Source organism: Spinacia oleracea, chromosome 4 (genome assembly GCF_020520425.1).
Source record: "Spinacia oleracea cultivar Varoflay chromosome 4, BTI_SOV_V1, whole genome shotgun sequence".
NCBI classification, from domain to species: domain Eukaryota; kingdom Viridiplantae; phylum Streptophyta; class Magnoliopsida; order Caryophyllales; family Amaranthaceae; genus Spinacia; species Spinacia oleracea.
In genome coordinates this window covers 92,977,276-92,991,692 of record NC_079490.1, presented here as the reverse complement: position 1 = coordinate 92,991,692, position 14,417 = coordinate 92,977,276, and the positions used below count along the sequence as shown (strand labels likewise).

The 14,417-nt window shown below is 36.9% G+C and overlaps 2 protein-coding genes across 2 annotated transcripts; one reads left to right on the top strand and one right to left on the bottom strand.

The window, feature by feature from the left end:
• Window positions 1-2,951: 2,951 nt before the first annotated feature.
• Window positions 2,952-4,497, bottom strand: LOC110799769 (uncharacterized). The gene has a single exon (XM_022005037.2). It carries the CDS (start codon window positions 4,208-4,210, stop codon window positions 3,104-3,106), a length of 1,107 nt encoding a protein of 368 aa, XP_021860729.2. The 5' UTR covers window positions 4,211-4,497; the 3' UTR covers window positions 2,952-3,103.
• A 4,398-nt stretch (window positions 4,498-8,895) lies between these two features.
• LOC110799770 (uncharacterized) lies at window positions 8,896-11,432 on the top strand. The gene is made up of 2 exons (XM_022005038.2): window positions 8,896-9,460; window positions 11,413-11,432. The coding sequence occupies exons 1-2, from the start codon at window positions 8,896-8,898 to the stop codon at window positions 11,430-11,432; spliced, it is 585 nt and encodes a 194-aa protein (XP_021860730.2).
• Window positions 11,433-14,417: the final 2,985 nt, after the last annotated feature.

The window sequence follows — 14,417 nt, the reverse complement described above, 5'->3', positions numbered from 1 at the left end:
CAGTGTGATCTGAATGCCTAGCTAGAGGCCGCTTCAGTTCAAGTGGAATTAATATAATTAATGCCACAACATACTCTTGACTGAACGCGTAAGGTCACACAAATAGTACGTTAACGGATCAAGTATTTAGTTGAATATTATATTCAATAGATACTCTAATTATGGATATTCGGAAATGACGGATGTTGGTTCCAGTGGGAGCTAAACAAACTGTCAAAAAGCAAAGAAAGAATATTTTCCAGAAATGAAGATATTACCGGAAAAGGAAATATGGTTCATAACGGAAATATAAATATTATTGAAGTCGAAGATATTGCCGAAAACGGAAATATGGTTCGTATCGGAAATAATTATCGAAAATAGTAATATTGCGGAATTGGAAATATTACCGGAAACGGAAATATTATCAGAATCGAAAATATTATCGAAATCGGAAATATTATCGAAATCGGAAATATTATCGAAATCGGAAATATTATCGGAATCGGAAATATTATCGGAATCGGAAATATTATCGGAAACGTAAATATTGTTCGAATCGGAAATAAATTTTGAAATCGAAAAAACGAATCGGAAGCACGAAATGAGCGACATGCCGTTGCACGAAGCAACGTCCCATCGCTCGTGGGTCGTGGCACAGCGCCCCAGCCACAAGGGTCAGCGCTGTTGGCCAACGACCATGGGCCAAAGCACAGCGCGCCAAGCCACGAGGCCAGCGCGCATGGCTTGTGCAAGGCCAGCGCTGGTGGGCTTTGTGTGCAGGCCAAGGCTGTCGGCTTGCTTGCTATGCAAGCAAAGTAGCCGACCAGCATTATGGCAATTAGGGGTTTTGGTGTTTTGGTATATTTTCATAAACTTTCCTAAATCGTGCTAGGGTTTTGGCTCCTAGGGTTTTTTCTATTTCCTATAAATACATGGCCTATGGAGATGTACAATACACATCAATTGAAACACAATTCAATTCTCTTTGCTCATCACACAATAGTGAGATCCCGAAATCATAAACCCTATATTATATCCTAGTTGGTACGATCTAAGGTGGATCCGAACGTACTGTGGACTTTCTACGGAGCGACGACGTTTGACGTTCTAACTTGTTCTTGTTCGGTTCGGTAGCCGCTAGGGAAGTCACGCATCACAAAGTGTGTTCACTAAATTATGCTAAATGATTATGTGCATTTAATTTTGATTCTGGCATTTATGGTTTTTCCGCATGACATTAGATTGTTCATAACCTAACAGTTACCGCAAGCTAAAAAGAAACTACATGGGTACGAGCGTATGTCCAACAAATGAGGGTGCTCTTTGAGGACTATCGCAAGGTGGGAGACGTCCCGCAAGGCTAACTCGTCAGTTACCAAGTAAAATGAATGTTTTATGAAAGATAATGGGAACTATAAAAGTTTCAAGTTATAAATGATGTTTTATTATAATGCTTTTAAGAAAGTTATTTACTATATTCTATTCTCCCTGTTTGCAAAGTTAATAAAATGAATTCAAATGAATTTACGTTGTTAGGGGAGGAAGTCTTAATCTATACTGGGTATACCATTGAAATGGTATACTAATATTCTGCATTTTTATTTAGTACCAAACCACATAATTTGATACAAGAAAAGTAGTTGTATTTTCTCATGCGATACCAAACAACATAGTTTGGTAACGTGGTTTCAGTTTTATTTGGTTCCAAACAACATAGTTTGGTACTCACAAGTCAAAGATAAATGTTATTTTTCGTGGGCCAGACTCAATTTTTTACTTGAACTTACCATTTAGCCCTTAATATACCGACTGAAATTACTATTTTGACCTTAGTATACCATTTTAATGGTATACCTAGTATAGATTCAGAAAACCTCTTGTTAGGGTAGTATGTTACTGGGCCCCGGCTCACGATGTTGATTTTTTTTAGGTACGAAGAAGATCATGGGATGCCTTAGAGTGAGGATTCAACCATCAAATTCACGATCGATGTTTAGTAAAGATAACTATGTCTCACTAGTAATAAGGGATGTATTAATTAATGGATGTTTATGAAAGTGATTTACTATATTCTATTCTCCCTGTTTGCAAAGTCAATAAAATGAATTCAAATGAATTTACGTTGTTAGGGTAGTATGTTACTGGTCCCCGGCGCACGATTTTGATTTTTTTTTTAGGTACGAAGAAGATCATGGGATGCCTTAGAGTGAAGATTCAACCATCAAATTCACGATCGATGTTTAGTAAAGATAACTATGTCTCACTAGTAATAAGGGATGTATTAATTAAACTCTAAGTTTAATTTTAAGTATTGAGTTAGATTTTAATATTAATATTTAATCAAGGTTAGGAGCATTTATTAAGGTTTATTTAGATTACAATATAAATATTAAGGATTTAATCAAAGTTAAGTATATTTACTGTTACTCAAAAAGATTTAGTAAATTTTTTGGGGGGTTGACAGTTGAGCATTGCTGCCCTCTATTCCATTATTCAAGCATGCTCTGTCTATTCTTAGGAGGGACTCCCTGCATGTTTTGTATATGTTAGTGAGCCAGTCGGTGAGTGTTTTAGCACAATCGCAAGGAAAGCACGAGCACAATGGAATAGGAGGCACCAACGCTCAAGTGTCTACCCAAAAATATATCTTTATCTGTTGACAAAAACAATGCCATTGACTTTCATGGCTGTAATATTTTGCAAGACTCTGTGGTTCTGGATTTAGATCCTAACTCTACAAACAATCGTGTGGACTCTCCTAATTATGAAATAGTTTAACGCAGTAGCTCTTTATTACCAAAAAAAAAAAAAAAAAAAATTACCACTCAAGCAAAAATCGATCAACAGTGCAGACTGCAGATGTTGTGTACAAGTCTACAACACCTACTTTACAAAAGTTCACGTCAATTTTTGCCCAAGTGAAAACGAGCAATTACTCTGTTTTTTCCTTCTTTTTCATCATCGATCTGTAAGATAACGGTCTTAATTCATGTAGGATTAATTTATATGCTTTCAAAAACCATCTCCAAAATGTTGCTAATAAAAAGAAATACACTATAAAAAGCATAAATAATCCACAAACCTTTAATTAATTAAAAGGTAAACAAAATTAAAAAAAACTTCAGAGAGGAAGGCTGTCCATGAGTTGCTGAATGACCTTCTGTCTAGCCTCAATCCTCTTCATCAGCTCCACCTGTTCCGCCGTCGCCAAACACCATCCCTCATCTGCCATCACTATCTGTGCCGCCGGTGAATTCACCACTACTCGTAACAGTTGCTGCCTGCTTAGCTTCGTCAGCTCCCCTATTCCTCTTGAAATTTTCACTCTAACTCTCGACTCGGTGAACCTCGACTCAGTCGGCATAGTCTTCAGAGAGTTAACTTGGGCCTGAAGAAACAGCACGTACTTTTTCGCCTCCTCCAACATGTCCGCCGTATTTTTCCGGTGACGGTGACCGCCTGGTAGAAGCTTACCTAAGCAATAGATCTTCTCGCTTAGCTTACCCCTCCGATTAGTCTTCTGTTGTTGCGACGCCGGTGCCGACATCGACGAAGATTTCCTCTTCTGCTTTGAGGTTTTGAGGTAATTATCAAGGATTGAGTCGAGCGAGTAGTCGTCTCTCGGCGGCTGTTGTTGCGGCAGAGAAGGCGGTGGTTGTGAAAGTAGATATTGCGATTGTGGCAGTGGTGAATACATATTGGAAGGCGGCGGTAACTCAACGAAATTCTCAAAGGAGAGAAGATCTGGCAAGCCTGTAGAGAATTCCGGCGATGGTGGGAGGAAGTAAGGTTCAGGAGGTGGAGAGATAAAATGAAGGTTGTTGTTATTGTTATTATTCGCGTGCTGGTAATAATAACAATAATCATGATCAGACAACGGCGGCAATGATGGCGGAAGTGACGACGGCGGGAGGAAGTTTTTGAAATTTTCAGTTGTTTCGTAAAAATCATCTTCCTCAATCGTAGCAGTTTCCGGCGCCATTAACAAGGATAAGAAGGAAACCTCGGAATTCGCGCTTGCAACCTCCATTTTCAGAAATAGGAGAGAGAAAGGTTGTTTTCTTAGGAATGAGAAAATGCAATGATAAGAGAAGAACAGAAGAGCCGGTAAATATGTAGAAGAAAAATGACACGTGTTAGTTAAGGATAAGCTGGGGGAATCATTTTGTCTGTATATGAAGAAATAGGCGGCTTTGCTGTCACCAAAATGCATACTTCTATTTTTCATTTAAATTTGAACTTCGACCGAGTGATTGTTAGCCGTGGGATGGTAGTACCAGAAGATCAAACGGGTGGGAAGGAATAAGGTAAGTTCGTGTTTGTCCGGACAAAGACGACAAATGCCTGAGATTTGCAGGCAGGACGATTTGTTGCAGAATTATGCAGAATATTGAAGAGACAGATTTGCCCTTGGATTGTCAATAGTTTTAGGGAGTTTGGCATGGGTAATCTTGGTATTTGAGGAAGACATAATCTGTTTTCGTAATTAAATGAACTGGAGAGACAAAAATAATTAATAAAAAGGCCAAATGATTTTATGTTGTTGTGCACGGGTATTATGGGATTCTACAAAGGTTGTTAAAACCCTAAAACTATCTCAAATCAATACCTAGTATTTAAAAAGGATAACAATATATGATTAGTTGACACGTGTCACCCTATCATATATGATTAGTTGACACATGTCACCCTCATATCTTTCATCCATAACTTTGTTTTTTTTTTTTTCAATTTTTCGTTTTGTTGTTTGTAATACGAAATATTTTACAGCTTCAACACCTATTTCACTTCATCTTTCTCATTAAACATCAATTCACAATTTAATTCATATATTCATTCAATCACTTCAATTCCACTCGGTCACTCCATCTCCCTCTGTAACACTCAAATTAATTCACCATCTAATTTTTTTTTTTCAACTTTCACCTCTATATAAATCATCGACTCCCACTAAAAACGCAAGCCCTTGATAAAATTAGCACTTTAAAAGACGGCTTAACAACCACAATATAAGTGTCCGTTCATTGAACGGGCTCAAAAGCTAGTTCTTAGTTAAAATGGATGTATACCATATATTTTTTGTACACCTGATCAAATGTTGGGTCGGGCCGTGTCAACCACCGGGCTAATTTTACTTGTCCAAACCCGTTTTCAGCTGGCCATTCGGACTTCACGGGCCTGCTAGATTTTAATTTTTTAAACTGAAATTTAACACTTTTTATGATGTTAATTGTTAAATCTCTCTATAGTCTATACTATTTACACTATAAAATGACAAAATGTAGTCAATTGGTAGCATTATTTCTTCCCGAGCATCAAATTCCTCAACAAAAACAATGAACTTACTTCAAAGTTCAAATAAGAAATTTAGAAAATATAACATAATTACTTCTCCCAATTAATTCAAAGAAAAGGAAGAAACACAAAGTACAAAAACCAAATACAAGTCTCCTAGTCTTCTTCAGAATAGCAAGCTTGACAATGGTCGTTTTTTACTTGCAGCAGACTTAACCATGGCCAACAAAGTTCAGGCTGAAAAATAATAACAAAATATTAAAATATGAACAATAATACAATCTTAATAATTTGATGTGTGGAAATTTGAGAGCAGAGACAACCGCATTACCGCAATATTAACAAAAGCATGAATTCATGAAACTAAGTACTCCCTCCATTCCTTTTTGTTGTTCCCATAAGGAATGTTGGAGGATTTTTAAGAAAACTGAATCTTGGGTTGTATTGGGATATGAGTAATGATTGGGTGTAAGAATAATGATTGTGTGTAAGAGAAAGAATAAAGTAAAGAGAGAGAAAGTATTAAATTAATTGGGGGAGAAGTAGATATTTATTAAAGTATTGAATTAAACCAACAAACATTTCAATCACATGGGCTAGGGGACCCAACAGAAATTACATGGACCAATCAGATTACAATGAGTCACGTTTTTTGGCTGGAATATTTGCCCAAAAAACTGACTCCCAAATTTCCCTCCAAAACTTCCATGAAATTTTCCCAAAAAACGAAACATTAACTTAGTGTTTCCCTCCAAAATTTTGAGGGATTGAAAAAGTGATTTGCCTTTATAAATAGGGTCACTTTCCCCACAAAAGACCAAAATTCTGATCCAACTCATGTTCAATAAATACAAGGAGACACCAAATATTCTTCCTCAATTCAGCATTAAAGAGCAAAAAAACTGGGGACTTAATGGCTTCAGATCAAGAGGATGACGATTTTCTCGGTTTTTCTGATGATGAAGGCGACGACATTAACTCCGATTCTGACTCGGAGGAAGGTGATGATGCTGCTGACTTGGTACAAACTTCTGAAAATACTGCTGCTGATTTCGGGGACTTTGAGTTTAATGAAGATGTACCAAACAACACTGAAGATGTACAACATGTACCAAAAGTAGAAGGGGGAGTGCAGCAGCAAAATACCAACTTTCAAGAGGTACCATATATCTTTGATTTGAACTTTCCACCACCATCAGAAAATGCATCACCTCATCATCATCAAACAGCAACACACACACAACAGATCATCACAAGCCAAGGACTCCAAGAATAAATAATGAATTGAGGCTAGAAATATTGGTGTTCCTGCTAAATAGAAAGATTCCAGATTCAGAAAACTCTGTTGTATGGGGCAATAAGGGATGCAGTCATAGAATATGATTACACCAGAAAAACCATAGGCAAAATATGGGACAAAGAAAAGAAACAAAAGGCAACAATGAATTCATATATTGTGCAAAGCCAGTATCACAGATGTGGAAGGAAAAAGGTTCAAGTCTCCTATGACTCTATTGCACAAATAGGCATGGGGGACAGAACATGTGTTAGGAAATAAACACAACTTAGTTAAGTTGACAAAAATACGAAACGGACTTGTTTGATTTAATATATTGTTTCCTAGTTTAATTAGAATTGTAATTAGGAAAATAGATATATTTTGGTATGTAACAATCTCTAGAATTATTTAAACTTGGGGAGCAAGTATAATTCTAGTAGACGTGGGTTTCTAGTTTAGCCTATAAAAGGGGGTTTAGGCCTAGCTAGAAAATAAGAGGGGAAAATACATTGGTGAGAGGAATCATCAATTGAGGGGTTATTGTGTTATTTTATAGGAACTTTATAATACGATAATATTTGAGGGAAGGAAATCTAAATTTCCTCATAAACACTTGTGTCTATTATTATTGTCTTTGCTATTTGTCCTATATTATATTTGTGGGTTTGTTCTCAATCGCTCGTGGCACGCGTTTGGTTATAACAAACTGGTATCAAGAGCTGGGTTTAGTCATGGATGATTTGGGGAACAAATATAAGGTAGAACTTTTTAATGGGAAGACGAATTTCTCATTATGGCAAAGTACAATTAAGGATATTCTTATACATCAAGGTCTTCACAAGACTTTGGAGGATAAGAAACCCGATTCGGTGGACAAGGACAAGTGGGAGGATATGCAACTACGGGCTACTAGTACGATCATATTGGCTCTCGCACCGGAGATCAAGTACAACGTCTTAGAGGATAATAATCCAAAAGAGTTGTGGGACAAATTGATTAAGATGTACGCATCTAAGTCATTGGCCAACAAGTTGTTCTTGAAAAAAGACCTTTATTCACTCGAGATGGAGGAAGACAGCGCACTACAAGATCATCTGAATAAGTTTAATGGATTGATCACCCAATTGGGGAGTTTAGATGTGAAAATCGAGGAGGAGGACAAAGCAATTTTATTGTTGACATGTCTCCCTAAAAGGTATAACTCTGTGATAACTAGTTTACTTGTAGGGAAGACAACAATTGCTTTGGACGATACTGCGGTGGCGTTATTCGAGGCGGAAAGGTTCATGAAACAAGGGGGATCATCATCAATCCATGGAGGAGCAGGATTGGTAGCGGAGGGTAGTAGTAATAACTGGAAAGGCAAAAAGAAGGCGAGCAATACAAAACCTAATATCAAGTGTTGGTACTGTGACGAGGTAGGACATATACAATCAAAGTGTCCTAGGTACAAGGAAGACTTGATGGCGTTGAGGAACGGAAGGGTTAGAGATGCAGCTACTATTGCTATTGAAGAGGATATGGCTCTAATGGTGGAGGAGAGTAAAGATCCAAAAGAGGGTTGGATTTTAGATTCGGGATGCTCACAACATATTTGTTGTAGGAAGGAGTGGTTTACTTCTTATAAACAAAGTGATGGATTGTGTGTTACCTTGCCTAACGGGGAAGAGGCTAAGGTTGAGGGTATAGGTGAGGTTGAGATCAAGACATATGAAGGAAAGACTCGAAAATTACGAGAGGTGAGGTACATTTCGAGACTTGATCGCAATCTTATATCTTTGGGAATAAACACAACTTAGTTAAGTTGACAAAAATACGAAACGGACTTGTTTGATTTAATATATTGTTTCCTAGTTTAATTAGAATTGTAATTAGGAAAGTAGATATATTTTGGTATGTAACAATCTCTAGAATTATTTAAACTTGGGGAGCAAGTATAATTCTAGTAGACGTGGGTTTCTAGTTTAGCCTATAAAAGGGGGTTTAGGCCTAGCTAGAAAATAAGAGGGGAAAATACATTGGTGAGAGGAATCATCAATTGAGGGGTTATTGTGTTATTTTGTAGGAACTTAATAATACGATAATATTTGAGGGGAGGAAATCTAAATTTCCTCATAAACACTTGTGTCTATTATTATTGTCTTTGCTATTTGTCCTATATTATGTTTGTGGGTTTGTTCTCAATCGTTCGTGGCACGCGTTTGATTATAACAACATGCATCGTAGATCTTGCAAGAATGCTCAATTTGGGACTAACAATAGTATGGAGGCTCATCAAGAGGAAAATTATTAAGCCACACTCAAGTCCCTTGCATCCAGGCATTTCGGAAGCATGCAAAATGGCAAGGATGAGGTGGGCACTCAGGCTGATAATGGATTACACTATACCACAAGAACCAACATATTACAGCATGTATGACTTCATTCATATTGATGAGAAGTGGTTTTATTTGACTCAAAAAAACCAGAGAGTTTATCTTGCAAACAATGAACCCTATCCACACAGAAGTGCAAGTTCAAGAACCAAGATACCAAAATTCATGTTCATGGCAGCAGTAGCTAGACCAAGGTGGGGTGAAAATGGGGATTGTGATTTTGATGGTAAAATAGGCATATTTCCATTCACAGATGCAGTTGCAGGCAAGAGGACATCAAAAAACAGAGTAAAGGGGACCATTGAAACAAAGCCAGTGAAGTCTGTAAATCAAATTGAAACAAGGGCAATGGTGATCAACAAGCTAATTCCAGCAATCAAGGCAAAGTGGCCACCACATGAAGGGGAAAAGGTCATCTATATTATTCAAGATAATGCAAAGGCACATACATTGAAAGATGATCCAGAATGGCAACTACACTACAAACAAGATGGGTTCACTTTTGTGTTGACTCAACAGCCAGCAAACAGTCCAGATTGCAACATCTTGGACTTGGGATTTTTCAGGTCAATACAATCACTTATGCACAAGAAAATGCCTAAACCTGTGGAGGACTTAAGTGGAGCAGTGTATGATTCTTTTAATGAATTGCATCCTAAGACATTGTCTAATGTGTGGATGACATTACAGTTTGTTTCTAATGAGATTCTAAAACACAAGGGCAACAATGATTACCAACTTCCACACAACAAGAAGAAGATACTAGAAGATGAAGGCAGACTGCCAGAGCAAGTCAAGGCACCTATATGGGCAGTTAATGAATGCATGCAACTCTATGATGAATGGAAAGCAAACCAGTGAAGCAAAGAGAAAACAAGTAGATAACTTTTTGTGTTTTGGGGACATGTTTTGAAATTGACAAGTACAACCAATGTGTCACTTTTGTAAGCTTAAATGCAAGCATAACATGTAGGCAAAACATTTTGTAAGCATATCTTTTGGAAGCATCAATGAATGAATATCATGTTTAAGTTTATTAAAGTTTGTTTTCTTCATTCTTATTGACATTAATATAGACTAATCAAGGGAACATGGTGAGATTTATAAGCACAGGCAATAAACACTATGATTCATCACTCTTATTCACATGAATATAAACACTGTCAAGATTTATAAGGCAAGGAAATAACAAGGCCGCAGAAGAATGGCATGCATAAGGCAGAAGTGGCAAAACAAGAACAAGGCAGAAGTGGCAAAACAAGAACAAGGCAGCAGAGGCAAGGCAAGAACAAGGCAGCAGAGGCAAGGCAAGAACAAGGCAGCAGAGGCAAGGCAAGCACAAGGCAGCAGAGGCAAGGCAAGAACAAGGCAGCAAAGGCAAGGCAAGAACAAGGTAGTAGAGGCAAGGGGGCATGCAAACATAATGACAAGTCCATCTAGTTGTTATTCTCAATTATAAGTTGTTTTTCATCATTGAATCTTATGACATTAATATCCTCTTGCCTAATGGAGCAAATTACTAACACAATTTAAAAATGTTAAGGAAATGACTCCATTAAGCAAAGGATACTAAGGGCCTAAGAAACTCAGGACATACAAATTCACAACTATAAACACATCGGCTTCGAAGTGGAAAGAAAGAATAAAATAACATCATTTTCAGATGGAAATTCTTCCCACTCCGAAACCGATGCGTCAAAAGAAGTAAAATTTGACTTAAACAACCATTTCATCATTGATAACACATGAAAGAGAAGGCAAGAACAAGGCAGCAGAGGCAAGGTAGTGAATTACAACATGAATGATCAAGGGGACATAATTTAATCATTGTTGTTATTCTCAGTTATAAGTTGTTTTTCATCATTGAATCATATGACATTAATATCCTACTCCCAAATGGAGCAAATTACTAACACAATTTAAAAAGGTTAAGGAAACTGACTCCATTTGAGAGAGGATACTAAGGTCCCAAGAAACTCAGGACATACAAAATCACAACTCTAAACACATCGGCTTCTAAATGGAAAGAAATAATAATATCACATCATTTTCAGATGGAAATTCTTCCCACTTAGAAACCGATGCGTGAAAAGAAGATATATTTGACTGAAACAACCATTTCATCATTGATAACACATGAAATATGCCTCACATACACAAAGTTTTCTTAAAGAATCATAAATATCTCAGAATGTCCCCAAAAATCATTGAATCAAACCCTTTCCAATTTAACTTAGCTCCTGAAAAACATCATGGATGCTAATGGTGCATGAGTTTGATTGAAAAACATAGGGTTTGAGATTCATAAAATGAAGACTCATCACACATCACAAGGCATAAGTACATAAATATCTCAGTTAAGTTGATTTACATCATTGACCAATCTGTTTCTAAATGATTAACAACCTCATCACCCTTTTACAAAAGGGGATACATGATCACTCAATGATGTGAATTGATCTGTATTCCGTTTGGTAAAAGGTGATGAAGGACATGTTTAGAAACAAATATCTCAGGTTATCAACACATACATCACAGAATATCAACACTAAACATCATTGAATATCAGTAACCCCACAATCATACATGTTGTTTTGCAAGACATGAATTGCCTCTCCCGTCTAATGCCGGTTTATATGTGAAGGATTCAATTTCATTGTATCCTAACACATTAAAACTGGCAAAAGACCGGAAAGCCAAAACAAATCACTAACACAACATATTTAACATGACATAAGATCTCAGAATGTCCCCAAGCATCATTGACACATACCCTATCCCCTAACACTTAGCTCCGGAAGAGCATCAATGATGCTAATGGTGCACAAGTGTTATTGGAACATTGGGTTTGAGTCTCAGCAAATGATGACTCATCACAGATCAAACATAACAATAACAATCAGCAATGCATCAAATGAAACATGAACTGATCAAAACATAGGGTTTGAATCTCATCAAATGAAAGACTCATCACAGACCTCTACTGATTCATGGGACATCAAACATTAAACAAATCATTAACATGTAGGGTTTCATTTCTCAGACATATTGACACACATCATTGATCAACTAGTTTCAATACTATCATATCTTTAACGTTCTTCTGCCCAACGGAATGATTGATATTCACATTTGATTGTATGAAATGACATTCACTCCGTTGGACAAAAGAAGTTAAAAGACAATTATTAAAACATAGATCTCAGAATATCAACAATCACATCATTGAACATCACAAACCTCCTAATATTGATCTCAGAATGTCCCCAAGCATCATTGAAACAAATCCAAACCACAAACACTTAGCGCCCGAGAAATATCATTACTGATACTAATGGCAGCACGAGCATTTGTGGTTAATAAGACTTGTTCCTCAGCATTAAAAAGACTCATCATCGATCACAAACAATAAAGGGACATTACTTTATCCTAAAGGGACATACTTGGACATTAAGCATTCAACACAAGGCCACATTGAGAGGACTTAAATGACTCAAAGTATTTCCCCAAATTATATTCATTTCATGCCTTTACTAATCCAAAACATAGTTCTACTGATCCAATCTCATACTCACCAAAGCAACATATTCATCAGACAGACAACATACCATAAAACAGGGGACATTAAGCCATCAAACCATGTTCATCACACAGACAACATACCACAACATTATAAAAATATCCCAACATCATTATCCAAACATCATAATCCAAACATCGGACTCATCACAACACATTTTTTTAAAACCAATATGACAACACCATCATCCAATCATCATTATAAATATCATTATACCAACATCATTATCTAACATCAACATCCATACAACAAATCACAACATCATCATCCAAACAACAACACCCCTGGCCAACAACAGATCACAATTGTTGGCATCCACCTTATGACTCCACAGCTAGCCAGCATTTAATAAAATTTAAAAGGAAGAAAGGAGACAGACTTATCTAAGCATCATCAGATGCCGAACCCGATTTTTTTCCCTTTCCAACTTTCTTTGAGGAGGGATAACCAGATGAACATTGCCCGGGAGACCCAACAGCATCACCATTCTCTTTTTCACACTCTCCGACATACACCAGATCAAATGAGTCAGACCCACTTGGTTCCTTGCAATCAATAGGGGACAAACAACATGATTAGTGTCATCATATAATAACAGGGGACCATATATAAAATCAGATCAATTTTTCACACCAATATCAATCAAAAATTAATCCGATTTAATCCAACAAATCTCCAAATAAATCCAAATAAAGTTCCAAATAATTTCAGATCATCATGGTTACCACATACAATGAGTTAAATGAGAGGAACAAATCACATGATTATTCCGATTTAATTAAAATAATCTCCAAATATATCCAAATAATCTCAGATCACAATTTTTACCACATGCAATGAGAAAACAGAGCAACAAATCACATGAATAGTCCGATTTAATCCAACTTATCTCCAAAAAAATCCAAATATACTTAGAAAGCCATTTTTACCACATGCAATGAGAAAACAGAGCACCAAATAACATAAAAACACCGATTTATTCCAACAAATCTCCAAATAAATCCACAATAATTTCCAACATTTATAGATCACCATTTTTACCACATGCAATGCAAATATAGACCAACAAATCAAATATAAAGGCCGAATAGATTCAACAAATCTCCAAAAATCTGCTTTTTTAACACATGCAATGGGAAATCTGAGCAACATATCCAATAAATAATCCGAGTACAATGAACAATACTCCAAATAAATCCAAAATTTATCAAAACCCACATTTTTAGACATGCAAACAATCAGAATTAATTTTTTAACAACATCGACATAAAAACCATAAATAAATCGCAAAAAATCAAAAGTAATACCTCATCGGAATCTCCTTCACAGAAAAAACGCAGATCTGAGGGTGTGGGTTTCCGATCGTCATGTTTTGACTCAACCTCCTCCCCTGGCTCCACTTCCCTCTTCTCAAACCATTCTTTCAAATAGTTTTGAGTACTTGTATTTTCTTTTTGGGCCATATAAAGATTGTTTTTATACTCGCCGGAGTAGGAATGCTCGTTGTTGGGACAGTTGCACTTGGATCCCCAATCACAGTTGGGATCGGGGATTCTTTGACCGGAGGTTCCCACCCCAGATTCACCTCGAGTTCTAGACAAAGAAGAACCCATCGCGTACCAGAAAAACCAAGATAAACAACACAATCAGCGACAATTAGGGACCAAAAAGGGGACAAAAACAGAGAGGATCTGCTCGGAATATGATTCTGAGTAATTTTTATGAAAGAATTTATGCGAAAACGTTTCAGATTTGAGAGAGTTGGAGAGGAAAACCCAGAACAGAGGCGGAAACCCTAGGGTTTTCTCAAGAACAGGGGAGGGATTTTAAGAGAGAGAGAGTGAAATAAGAGAGAGAGAGAGATCCGAAGAGGTGAGAGAGAGAAATCAGAATGAGGGATGAGGGA